Genomic DNA, 13,668 nt, shown 5'->3' with positions numbered 1-13,668 from the left:
TCAGTTGTGTCGCTGCTCCCTATGAGTTTCCCTGGCAACCAGTTTGAGCTACACTGAACCAAAAATACCTCACTGTGCTGGGGGAAAGTCAGTTTGCAGAGATGTATTTCTCATTAATGACTTCTTCGGATGGTTTGCGTGTTCAGTCTGCAGATGTCATTATTGTGAACCGATGACTGGGAGATGTGGTCCCCGCCTTTTACTTATGTCCACAAGGCAGCATGGTCTATGAGAAGGTTGTCCTTGCGTGGTTGTCAGCTGAGTTGTGACTAAAGACCCATTGTGTTCATTTTTCATGGTACCAAAGAGATACCAAAGGTCTCGTCTTCTACTGGGAATGGTGTGTGCAGGCTCACAAAGTCACAGTAATCCTTCTTGGACTCCTTGGATCTCTGTAAATTACCTTGGTTATTACTAGAAACTTTGCCCTTCTCATTTCTATAGAAATATATGCAGTTCAATTTATAGGTGTGAATGCTGTGCACTCCAGTGTTGCAGCCTTCAGAGTCTTCAAAGGTTTGTGACACCTGCAGATGAACATGTGTGTGTATATCTTTGGGGGTCAGAACCTGCCAATTTGCATGGGAAAAAATGCACAAACTGGAGCTCTTGTTTCAGACCCTCCTAGTTCAGTGCTGCTTGCAGATAATCTTTTCACTGCCTAATGTAGAACAGTGGCTTGAAGGAAAGCATTGGCAATTCAAGATGTTGTTCTCAAGGTGACGAAATTAGAAGAGACTAAATTGGAGAGCAGCATATGCCACTTTTAGTAACAGGTTCCCTTTTCTGGGTTTGTAGGGTGTGAGGATTGCGGCAAAAGCCTTCTAGGAGAATGCAAACTCCACGGGCCACTCATCAGGGCTAAAGACAGGGTTATTCCCAGCCGAGCCCGTCTCACCCTACCTCATTACCTCACCTTGCGAGTGTTGGAGCTACGAGCTGGAAACCAGCAGAGTAAGTATTTTGGTTCTTTTTTCCCCCACATCTGAGAAAGAGGAAGTGAAAGTAATAACACTGGTTTGTTTTCATGAATAACTCAAGGTATATTGGGTATTATCAGCATGAAGACTGTTTTCAGCTGAGCACAGCTAAAGCTCACCTTCAGCTGTTTTTTATGACAGATTTCTAGTAGCGTCAGTGCAGACTGATGGCAGGACGTTAGCCAGAGCTGGTGTGACATTTGTCTGTGAGCAATCCTTTAGCTCTGTTCAGTTGATACAAGCTTAATGGGTGACGAATTTGTATCTAATAGTAACAGCCAGGCACTATTACGTTTTTTTCCTTTTCCCCAAGCATGCAAAACAGGAAAGAAGTCAGAAGCAAAATGGTAAATAACATCCCCCATCCACCCCCTGCAAACTCAGAAGAACACAGGGGGATCATTTTTTCAGCATTTTCAGTTCATATTTTAGAAAAGACTGTTGTTTCCTCCTGAGGGTAGGGGAATGTGAATGCCCAAACTTGAACAAGGGAATAACATCCTCAGTGAGCAAATTTTCCACAGCTACCTGTGTAAAGTTAGTGCTGCCTAGATTGCATTGCAGAAAGACCTTTTGTGTCACACCATTGGTACTGGACAAAAGAATAAGTAGATTGATTAAAATGGCTAATGTTGTGTTTTTATAGATAATCTCCACTCAGATTGGGAGAGAACAGCCTTGTAAATGACACCGACAAGAAGACCACTAGGATAACATCAGCTTGTAGGACACATTTGTGTTGCATACTCAGTTTAATGTCATCATGGATTTTAGATGCTTTTGTATTCAGTGTAATACCCACTTTATAAAAATATCTGTACATCTTTTACATTTTTAGATTCTTCCCATTAGAATTGGGTACCTGGGTTATCTGTGTAGAAGAATTCACGTGTTCTGCACTGTTGTGTTTATTTCACAACTGTAAATATACAAGAAATAGTTCATGATGTCTGTATTAATATTAGACTGGTCTTTTTTTTTTCATCCACAGTCCTTGGAGTATTTGCAAAGAAAGTAATACAGAAGAGAACACAGTTTGGTCCTTATGTTGGTCAACTGTCTACAAAACTGACCCGCTATGATGAGAGCAGGCTAGTCCTGCAGGTAAAAGCCCAGTGATGTATTCTGAAGTGCATGTGTGTTTTTAACAGTTCGTGTGTATTTAAGTATTTTAACCAGTCAATTTGCCGTCTGATCTAGTTAATTGTATTTCTGATCTGTAGATATGAATGTAAATCACATTATTAGGCAGCACAGCATAACCTGCAGTACCACAGTGTTCCAATGTATTGTGTTTTCCAGAAGTTTTTTTCCTGCTTTCTAGTTCTGCCATTTGTGGGGTGATTTACTTACCAGTCTAACAGCTCTTGGCAAACTTTTCACGGGACGTGACTACTGAAAGTATCCAAGGATAGTACTGTCTTCTCAGATAAAACAAAAGCATATGTGCTTGACACCATGAGACGGTGAAATCTGTGCACTGAGATAGCAACAGTGGCAGAAATATGTGGTGAGGTACCTGCTTTAGTAGGGAGGAACAGTGCAGGGATGGGGAAACACTACTTAATTATATTAAGCTTATATTGTATATAAGCTTTGATATACAGTGCACTAACTCAGTTTATTTAGTCAGATTACTATTTAGGGCTGGTACCATCTCTTGCTGTGTGCACAGACACCATTCGTCTCTTCTGGATCGTGGCACTATTGTTTGTACCTTATCCAGCACAAATAGGACCTCTCAGGACTAGCCTAGCTTAGACATCTGTCCATGCCCATCCTTTCCCACAGGAATTCTTTGGGAATGATAGTTGATCATAATCCTCTACACCCCAGTTTTGCATTTTGCTGCATGGGGTTACACCTGGGCATACCTCTCTCATACAGCGAGTCCGTAGTGAAGCCACAGCCTCTGTCAGCACTTCCTGACAGGTCATGGCTCTTCCTATGGAGCCTTCTTACCTCCAGGAGAGAGGGACCAGCAGCAGCTGTCCTGTGGCATGCTTTATGACTTATTTGAGCTTTCTCCATAGGTTTGGGACTGGAAAACACTGTGTTGTGGGGAGGGCGTGGGTATGGATGCTTCTGTAATTGTGTTTGAGAGCAAAAGTAAAAGCTTCAGTAACTGTTTTAAACTCCATTTGCTCATGGAAGTCACGTGAGTGGTCTTCCAGGAAAGTAACACTATCCATCTGCGGGCTTTTCATGGCCTGTATGCACCAGAGAGGATTTGTTCTTCTCTGTAACTAAATTTCCTCCGTGTTTTTATGAGACACTTAACATTCTTACAAATGCAGAAAGTGCACTTGGCCAACAAGCTCGTGAGCACGGATGAGCTAAGCACCCAGTTCCTTCCTCTTCACCAAGCCATTGTAAACCACACCCTATCCTCTATCAGTCAGGCCCGTTTGCTCAAAAGTATGTAGTGATAAGCACAGCTCTGGCTGATGAATGGGCTGTTTCTTCTTCAGAAAGTCCCAGGTTTCTTATGTGACAGCAGTAGCTGCCTTGACTTCTCCCTAGCAGCATTCTGGATATTTGACCAGAATTGTCCAACAGGAAGGTGTTTTCATCAGAAACATGACAAAGTTAGATAAAATAGTTCCCAGAGGCAATGGAAATGCAACTTTTTTCTGCAATGAAATGCTTGGTTACATGGTTAGTAGAACAGACACATGGTCATGCAGTGCTGACATCTGTGGTGCAGCTTTGAAACTGTATTGCAGAAAAGATGGGTCTTGTATGAGGTCGGGAGCATTTGCCACACAGAGGCATTGTCTTGGAAAGGAATCTAGGAAGAATGAAGTAAAGCAAAAATAAACAGATCTTTCTGGCACAGTTGTGCATTTGTATTTACTTTTGCATTGTTAGGGGAAAAAAGAGAAAACTGTCAAAATGCCATTATATTGTATGTTACCTCTCTGGAATTATTACACAAGCTATACAATTGTTCCATGAAAAATGTAGCATTAATACAGCTCTGAAGTTTGAGATTATCGAGTACTCAGGAAGTACATTAAGGCATAAAGCTTATCTTTCTACATGCCTGCACTTAGTTCGTATAATATTATCTTTATGTAACAAAAAAATGATGAAATATAAACTGGAAATGCACACAAAGGTCTACAGTTATTTTAGTAGCTCGGCAGGTATTCAGTCTTCGCTTTCTTTTGCACTTGGTATTCTGTCAGAGTGATCTATTCCAAAACAACCAGGATTTCAAAGGACATATGACCAGGACAGGGTAAATAACCGATAGGTGTGATTCCAAGTTAAAGAAAACTAATGTGCCTCTATACAGGACTCATTTTTATCATGTTCTTTCTCCTGTCCTCCCCCTTTGTTTCAGGTATTGAAAGATGGAGGGAAGTACTTTCTGGACACTCCCAATGAAGACTGTGGAAATTGGATGATGTTTGTCCGGCTAGCCCGGAACCAAGAAGAACAGACCCTTGTGGCTTATCAGCACTGTGGAGAAGTCTACTTCACAACTGTTAAGGTAGTTAAACCCACATTGCTTCACCCGTCATCCAAATGGAGATTTATAGGCAGAGGTTCTGAAAGGCTAACCCTTTTACAGATTAAAGGTTGGTTCTGTTCTGCCAACTGGGTCTTTATTACATACCACCTTTTATATCGCTCAATCTGTAATTAAGCAAGCAGTGTATGGCCTTTTCCAGTAAGAGATGATGTGCACTTGCTGTTGTGGGTAGTGAGGAAACTGAGAAGAAGGAACCAGAAATCCCGTTCCTGATGGCAGTGTTTAAACTCGAATAATGTGAAGTTCCTCAGTTCCAGGTAGGTACCTGGTGAGATTAGCTGGCATCGTTACGTTCAGCAGTTCTTCATCACACACATTCCTTTCCTCTATTTCATTTTTGGATGCAGATTTTATTCAGAGCACAATTACCAGGTGTTTGGGAGCAGGCTGCTAAGGGGACTCTTTAGGTACTATTTTTTGAGCTTATTAAATCCAAAGACTGAACTGCAGAACTTACAATGCTGCAATGTTGCCATGAAACAATCAGTTTATGTTAAAAGATTCTGGACTGCATCTTCATGAGAGAGAACAAAGTACTCAGTATTTATAAACGACACTGGAACATGTAATCTTGGGCTTTGTTGCTTTGGCGTTTCTGTGGGATAGCAGTGTTTATTTTTGTTTCTTCTGCACAGCGAGAAAAGTATTTGCCACACGGTGATGATGTGAGAATAAGGTAACAGTGACAACATTTTGCACCGTCAAAGACTTTTATAACAGCCTGAAGTATAGTTGCTTTAAAATAAATATTTATAAAATCAATGTAAGACAGTACATGACAGTCTGAGACATTGGTTAGGCTGTGTTTGAGATTCTGATGCAGTCCATACTACTTAAGTTTCAATTTGATTTTAAATTCACAGAATCCCAGAATGGCAGGGGCTGGAAGGGACCTCTGGAGACCATCTAGTCCAACCCCCTGCTAAAGCAGGGACACCTAGGACAGGCTGCACAGGATTGTGTCCAGATGGGTCTCAAATATCTCCAGAGGAGGAGACCCCCCAGCCTCTCTGGGCAGCCTGTCCCTGTGCTCTGTCACACTCAGGGTAAAGAAGTTTTTTCTTATGTTCAGACAGAACTTCCTGTGCTCCAGTTTGTGCCCGTTGTCCCTTGTCCTGTCACTGGGCACCACTGAGAAGAACCTGGCCCCTTCCTCTAGACACCCACCCTTTAGATAGTTAAAAGCATTGATGAGATCCCCTCTCAGCCTGACTGCACGCTATACTTGTCTAACTGACACGGTTAATCGTGCTCTATGTGAGAAGCAGGAAAAAATGCTTTTCTAACAAACTGTAGTTATGAACTGGGAACTTACCATTTCCAGGAAAATGTAAGAACTATCGAACCAGCTGGCTGCTGACTTCAGCACAACTGTGCTCATTGGTGTTAACGGAGAGTTGCATCCTCTACACTGACACGAAGAGTGTCTTAGGATGAGGAATGTGTCTTGGAACCTTTACTGTGCTGTGTGGCATAGGGAATTACTGTAGCTTTATTTCTCCTAAGTCCCAGTATCACTGACGGTGCCGTGACATCCCGCAGGCTTTGTGCCGGTCAGCACAAGCCGTGGCCTTTTGCTACGCTTAGGCACACCCTGCTGGTCACAGCGTGATGCTGCCGTAGGGCTGGTGATCGAGAGATGTGCTCAGGATGTTCTGGATGAAGACTGGTAAACCGGGAGTAGAGGGATCGGCTCCTCTCACCACTGTTTTCACAGTGAAGGGATTGTGCTGACATGAAACTGCAGCTACAAAAACATACTTGTCAGTGCTGTACCAACTGCAGTGTTAGCAGACTTCTTGACCTAATGGCTGCAATCCCTAGAAATGAGTGCTTTATTAAAGTATAGAATTATGAAGAAGTAAAAATCATCCATGGTTGCTGTCTGTGGTCACAGGAGAGTTTCATGTGCCTTCTCTTACTGTCCCAGGTGAGACAGAGTAAATGACAGTCTGTGGTGGATTTGGATACTGGCATTTGATGTCAGTTTTACTGAGACCTGGGCTTTTACCTTACTTGGCTGTTTCACACACTGATGCACTTTCTCTCCTGCCAAAGTCTTGGCTAGGTCTCAGCTTCCCACAGTGGAGATTGCTGCTGCTCCAGGAATGCCAGGCAGAAAGTCATGACAGCATCGTGCTGTGCAGCTCTTTCTTTGTGGGTACCAGTCTTGGGTGTCACTGGCCAAGGTCCTGGGGCACCCCCAGGCATTTGTCTCTGTGGAGCTCCCCCAAGCCTGAGGTTCTCTGTCTGAACGGACTATCTGGAGGACCACAGTGCATGATTGGACTCGTAGTTGCTGTCTCATGTCCTTCACGAAGTGGAGTATTTAGCACACACCATTCCTGTTTAGGTCAGGTGTTATCATAACGTAAACCCAATCCATACTGGTTGTAGTTAGCAAGCAGGCTTGTGCTTGGGAGTTCAAAAGTTCAGTTTTCGACATTATGCACACAGTTGCCTGTTATCTTTCACCTACCACGCTTATCCAACAACAGCTTTATAAAATAAGTGCATTTTCAAATGTCACATTTTATAAAATAAGAGTCAGCTGCTCTCTCCAGGCTAGTTTGTTCTTTTTAGTGGCACAAGTTTACTTTAGTTTAAAGAAAACTACACATATAGTGTAGATTGGATCTACCCCTGTTGCAACAATACTGGTTTTTATTACAGATGAAGAAAATTGTGTACAGGGCCAGGGAGTCATATAAATCATGGCCCCAAAGTTAGTTTTCTCCTTTGCTTTTAAATAATAATGGATCTGTAGCCAGTAAGTATAATCACACCTCTCTTTTTTTTCTATTTGCTGTATTATTGACTGAAAGTATTTGTCAGAGGAGGTCATAGTCCAGTCCAAAGAGAGATTTGTGCAGGCATGACTGGACAGGGGACTGCAGATTATGGGCTCCCTTAGTCCTGTGTGGGAAGGCTTCAGTGAAAGGAGGGCAGAAGTGCAATAAAGCCTAGTGAGCCTCATACACAAAAGCAAGTCCAAGTTTGACTTGCAGTGCACATACTGCTAACTCTGCACCCCCACTCCGTAAGTGCAAGACATCCAGGAGGTACCCAAGCTGTTGTGCATTCACGATGCATTTTTCCTTTGCCTGTACCCTGTAGTTAAGTGTTGTGTCTGGTGGGCTTCAGAATGTCAAGGCATGGTCATGGGATAGTCCTTGGAAGGACTGATGGATTTCTGGACGCCACAGACAAATACATGTCACCGAGCAAAGTCCATGAGGGCTGAGGCACCCCTCATGCTACTGCCATCCAAATATCTATGCACATACATGCATTTCTGCTTTTAGAAATGGTGAAAGTGGCAAACTGTGGTGTGTAGTAATGCTCAAAAAGTGCTCAAATCGTGAAACTAAGTAGCCAATAATTTATATAGAGTCAAAGGATGCGGCTTGTGCAAGGACACAGATTGTGCATATGCCCCCCTCTCCAGTCTTCAGTATTACTTGGCATAGGAAAATTGGCACAAGTAAACATGTGCTAATTTCTTCCATCCACAGCCAATTGAGCCCCACACAGAACTGAAAGTATGGTATGCTGCCGATTATGCCAAATTTATGGAAACTTCTGCAGTCTTCATTAAAGAAGAATCTGACGTGTGTCCTTTGCCTCCAGTAGCAGTAAGTATCTCTGGTCTGCGTTCAAGCTGTCCCCAGACAGAGTAAATCACAATTCACGTGCTTGCTTTGTTTCTGTAACTCTGGTCATGCTAGAGTAGACTGCAGTCTAGTTGGCTAACACAAAGCTCAGAGCAATTTTGACCAACCAGGTACTCAGAGAAAGGCTGCTCTTCCTCTCCTGTGTGTGTAATCCAATGGAGCCATTAGATACAGCCAGGAGTTAAGTGGCCCCAGCAGCATGTGTTGTAAAAGGCATTGAGATTGGCAGTAATTTGTCAATAATCAAGCTGTCCAGCTGCAATTTCTCTTGCCAATTTTCCCCTGTTTTGCTCTGACTGGTTGGTGAGATAATGCACTGATTATTTCGGTCTTTGCTGTGCAATCACCCTTCCCTCTTAGTCCCAGTATATTCCCTTCTGTACAATAGAAGGTATCCTTAAACTGACAGGAAGAGTTGGAAAGGGTTGAAAACATGACTGAGAAGACTGATGGCTAAGCTGGAAGGGAATGTTCAACAGTGAATATGATAGAACCAGGAATTCAGAGGGGCTCCAAGAAGGAATGTAACCCTGTTCCTGCTTTTGCATGAGAGCCTCAGAGTATACCCAGAAAGAAGGGGTGGGAGGGCCACAGCATCAGGCATGGGTGGGAGAGGAGTGCTCCATCTGCAAGTAAAGATTGAGTGGATGTAGCCTCACTGTCTTCTCCAAGGTCACCCAAGAGCAATGGAAAGAAAGGGAAGTTTATGAGCAGATGAAGTAAAATGTAGAGACAGCTATTATCTGTCAGTGATGGTTGGGTTTTTTGTAATTGTTTTTCATTGAAATTTTTTAAATGTCAATATTTAAATATTGGTAGAATTCCTGTTCCCACAGAAATAATTCTAAATAATGTGTGGCTTGCTGAAAAAATTTTAATGCCTTTAAACCAGTATAGGCTTGAGATGTCCCAAATCGAGGTGTTTCTTACAAAGTTTAAGAAAGTCTAATGCCAACTGTCAAGCCAGGTGAATGAAGACTCTTCTGGAGACACTGACCATTGGTAAAGCATGGAGTCAGCCCAAAACACAGGGCAATCCCGTATGGCAGAAATCTGTTTGTGTGCAGCAGCCTGCCCAATTAGACATTCACCAGCTTTGGGATTTTTTTACAGTTGCAGTAAGAGAGAAATGATGTCAGTCTGCGGATAACGTACAGTTTGTGGCTGCTTTTAGGAGTAATTCCATAAAAGGAACAAACTTACAGACTGGAATTCAGTACAGGCAGATAAACAAAGGTGAAGGACTCAGGATTGTTGCAGCAAATGCTAAACAAAACCATGGAAGTCAGTACTTAGCCAATCTTTTTTTTTTTTTCTTTTCTTTTTTCTTTCTAGCTTGTAGAATCCTAGAGAGAATCCATTTCTAGCTGAGCAGCTGTGTGGTAGTACATTGTCCTCACCAAGGGCAACAACAGGTGTTGGGAAAGCCCAGGAGAAGATGTAGGGTCAGTGGGAAGAATGTGACCTTTCCTTAGAACAGTAAGACAGACCTGTTTGTGTTCTCGTTGCAGAAAGAGCCCGTAGACCCTTGGATATGCTCCAGCTGTAGAAGCACTTTTGCAACTTTTGCTCTGCTGGAATCTCACCAGTGCATCCATAAAGACCGAGTCCTTACTACCAGGTTCAGACCAGCAAATAAACTGGGACCTGTAAAAGCAAAGAGCAAACTCAAAGGGAAACTGAGAGGAGCGGCATTGGGCAAAAGCATTGCTCAGTGCTACGGGACCATCTCTTGTTCCTCTGCTGCAAAGCTGAGCTGTGCCAGCTCAGGAAGCACTTGTGATGCTCTTGTGAGGTTTATACCTAAATGGAGAAATGGCCGGTCTGCACTGTTGAAGGGGAGAGAAGTGAAGCAGCCGGACAGTTACCCCTGCCGACTCTGTGGGAAGGCGTTTGATTCCATTGACAAGCTCACGGTCCACACGTACGCGCACAAAGGGGAGCGCCCCTACAAGTGTGCCCAGCACGGATGCACAAAAGCCTTCATTTCCAAATATAAACTGCTCAGGTACAGCTTTGAAGGCACTCCTTTTCCTGTGGGGGTGTGGGGAAAGTAACACGGGCATCTTCTTCCTTTGGGGTGTCCTAGTGACAGTTAAGTCCCAAGTTCTGATCTTTTTATTGCTCCTGTTTTGGTAGAATTGGAGAAAACTAATCACCCTCAATTGCAGTGGCTTCTCTAAAAGAGATTGTCGAGTAATTTTAACCTACTCTATGCTTTATTATCAATGCCTTCCCTCTTAAAAAGTTAGGCTTTTACTGATAATCTGAGAACGTGTGAAAATGCCTTCCTGCACGAGTGCCCGTGTTTTTAAATCTAGAGGCTGCACTGTGTACTGGAGGGAATGTAAATGATGTAAATGCAAATAACTTCTTTTTCCCCCCCCCTTAGGCACTCAGCCACTCATTCTCCACAGAAATCTCACCAGTGTGGCTACTGTGAAAAGACTTTTCACAGGAAAGACCATCTAAAGAATCACCTTCAGACTCATGACCCTAACAAGATGGCCTTCAAGTGTGAAGAATGTGGCAAGAAGTACAACACCAAGCTGGGCTATAAGAGACACTTGGCTCTTCATGCAGCCACCAGCGGGGACCTTACCTGCAGGGTGTGTGCCCAGGAGTTTGGAGGTACTGAAGTTTTGTTGGAGCACCTCAAAAGCCATGCAGGGAAACCAACTGGCAATACCAAGGAAAAGAAACATAAGTGTGACCACTGTGAGCGCCACTTCTACACCCGTAAGGACGTGCGGCGCCACATGGTCGTTCACACGGGCTGCAAAGACTTCCTGTGCCAGTTCTGTGCCCAGAGGTTTGGGCGGAAGGACCACTTGACTCGCCATACTAGGAAGACTCATCCACAAGAACTGCTGAAGAGCAGGTTGCAGAATGGAGACTCTGTGGGTCTCCTTGACCAGCTTTTCCCATTCAGACTGAAGGAAGATGCCAGCACAATGTCCCCTTTTCCTGAAAGGGTCTCTGTGCAGAATGGGATTATGAACAGTTCCGAATCAGAGGAGTATAACTGTTCACATCTTCATTCCCAGACAAGCTTACAGACTGCTCTTCCTCTTGAACCTTCTCATTTGCAAAGGATGGGCTGTGCCGACAGCCTTCCAGCTGTCCATCCCACGCCATGCTCAACAGCCGTTCCTGCCAACCTGAACCTTCATCAGCCTAATAAATACGACCTTCATTCTACCTCATTTGCAGCAGGATCCCTCAAGAATCTCCCTATAAAAGTGGATGTTAAAGGTTACAACGGGCATCTTCTGGAGGACCTGCCATTACCAGAACCTCAGTCTCTCCACAAAATCAATCTGGAAGAAGCTTCCTCAGGGCCTGTAGGGGATACTAACAAGTACCCAGTGAACAAGGAGACAGAGGCAGCAGCTGAAACTACGAGCCTGCCTTTCATGGACCTCACTCATGTGATGAGTTTCTGGCAGCTTCCACCAGGTGACAACCAGAACACTTCTGGGGACATCACAATGGCATTTGGTCCAGAGGAGCCATCACACAGGCTGAACGGCCTTGGCCAACAGCAAGGTCTTCAGCTAGCAACCAGTGGGATGGCCATAAACCAGCTGCATCACTTTCCTCGTTCCTTTCCATCCACTACAAATTCTGTAACATTGCCTCATTTCCACCATGCCTTCAAATAATTATCACAGTAGCTTGGGGTTTTTTTCCTTCTTTTTTTAAGACTGTGCTTTTACTTAAGTCTGTTAGGATGGGGTGGGTTTGGTTTTCTTTTGTTGTGAAGAAAGACTGCCCCAGATGTTTTCAAAGCACATTACGAACACGGTAGTTAAATTCAGGATGTGAATAAACAAGAAGCTCTATTTTTCATACTACTATTAGTTTTTTAGCATATGACAGTAGAACTAACATATTTCCCTCCACACCCTCTATATTTTTTGTTTCTTTCCTTTCACGCAAACAACTGAGTAAATATCTTCAGTGATAGCAAAGCATCATAACAGGCACATGAACCTATGCCTGCAGCAGTAGAAGAAATAGGGCTGGGGTGAATGGGAAGAAAGGGGAAATCACAAGGAAATAATTGTAATGAGCCATAAATCATAGCAAATTTATATACATGGCAACTCTAACGAACGATTTATCGATGTAATAGCTTTCTGTTAAGCACTTAATTACTGAACTTTAGGAATCTTTCAATCAGAATCATTCCAAGAGTAAATCTTATCTCCTTGTTTCACTTGTCTGAAAATGAAAATGATCACTATTGCGATTGTGTTTAACTAGATTTTGTTTTCTGAAGTGCACTTCAGCTGCGTGCATCTCCTCTCCTGCATTTCTCTCCTGAGGCAGGAAATAACTATCACTTGGCATGACTGTGTAAGAACCAATGGCTTTGTATATGTGCAGTCAGAATGGGAAGCGAATTTTTCACAAAGGGTTGAGCAAAGTACTAATTTTCACCTCGAGCTGGATCTGGCAAGGTATCAGATACTGCTCTCTCTTTCTCTCTCTCTCTCTCTCCCTCTCTTTAGTAAAGCACATTAGCCCATTGAGTCAACAACGTGATTGATTTAACACTCAATAAAATATAATGCTTTCTACCTAAGGGGCCTTTATTCACCTTTTGTTGATAAAATTGGCCTTGGTTTAGTGTGGGAAATGATTATAAATTGTAGCCATATGAAACACATATTCCTCATAGAAAGCTAACCCTGGCCTGGTGGGGCCAGTGGCAGGTCTGCTCATAGTAGGGTTGTGGTGGTGAGATGACGCTGGGCCCCGCTCAAAATCAGGTTATGAACCTGTCTCACAGGTGCTACCTGAAATTAGTGGGTGTGATAGTGGCCAAGGCTGTTTTAATCACCAGGGGTTTTGCTCAGTAGTGTTGGGACAGCTGCAATGGGCCTTCCAGCCTTTGCTTCTTCTGAACCAGAACCACGGGGACTTGTTTGTTTGCTGGGGTATATGGTCTGCATTCTTTCCAGCTGATGTTGTATTGATGTGACAGCCCTGTCACCCGGTGCGTGACCTAGCAGACATGGCAAAAAATCACATCTCCCATGAGATGATGTCATTAAAAATCCATCCCAAACTCTTCACAGTTCACCTTCCTGCTTCACCCATACTTGCAAAAAAAAAATAAAATCCTGGTTTTAGTAAAAGCTGCAATTAGTTACTTTGGGATTCTGGTGCAGCTAAAACAGACACAGAGTTTTTGAATCTGAGTAAACTCTCAAAGACCTACCCTTCTATTAAATCCAAAGCCAGTTAACAGTACCTAATGATCGTTGCAGATTCAGCATGAAGCAAGCATGTCCTCTTTCCCTCCGCCCATTAATCACAGGAGCATTTCCAGGCAGCTTCAAATAAAATACGTTTTTAAACGATTGCTGTTTTGCTGTTAATGAACTACAGTGACGTTGTACAGCTACAATGATCCAGATGTTCTTACAAGTTTGTAAGTACTGGGAGTAACGAGAAGTTGTAT

General features: G+C 43.3%; 1 protein-coding gene across 1 annotated transcript; it reads left to right on the top strand.

Annotated features, from left to right (window-relative positions):
• Window positions 1-886: 886 nt before the first annotated feature.
• Window positions 887-12,733, top strand: PLAGL1 (PLAG1 like zinc finger 1). Its single transcript, XM_084262321.1, has 6 exons — window positions 887-954; window positions 1,972-2,084; window positions 4,330-4,479; window positions 8,037-8,156; window positions 9,707-10,203; window positions 10,588-12,733. The coding sequence occupies exons 3-6, from the start codon at window positions 4,390-4,392 to the stop codon at window positions 11,858-11,860; spliced, it is 1,980 nt and encodes a 659-aa protein (XP_084118447.1). The 5' UTR covers window positions 887-954; window positions 1,972-2,084; window positions 4,330-4,389; the 3' UTR covers window positions 11,861-12,733.
• Window positions 12,734-13,668: the final 935 nt, after the last annotated feature.

This window comes from Gallinula chloropus (assembly GCF_964237585.1).
Source record: "Gallinula chloropus genome assembly, chromosome: 3".
NCBI classification, from domain to species: Eukaryota; Metazoa; Chordata; class Aves; order Gruiformes; family Rallidae; genus Gallinula; species Gallinula chloropus.
This window is presented reverse-complemented; position numbering and strand designations above follow the sequence as displayed.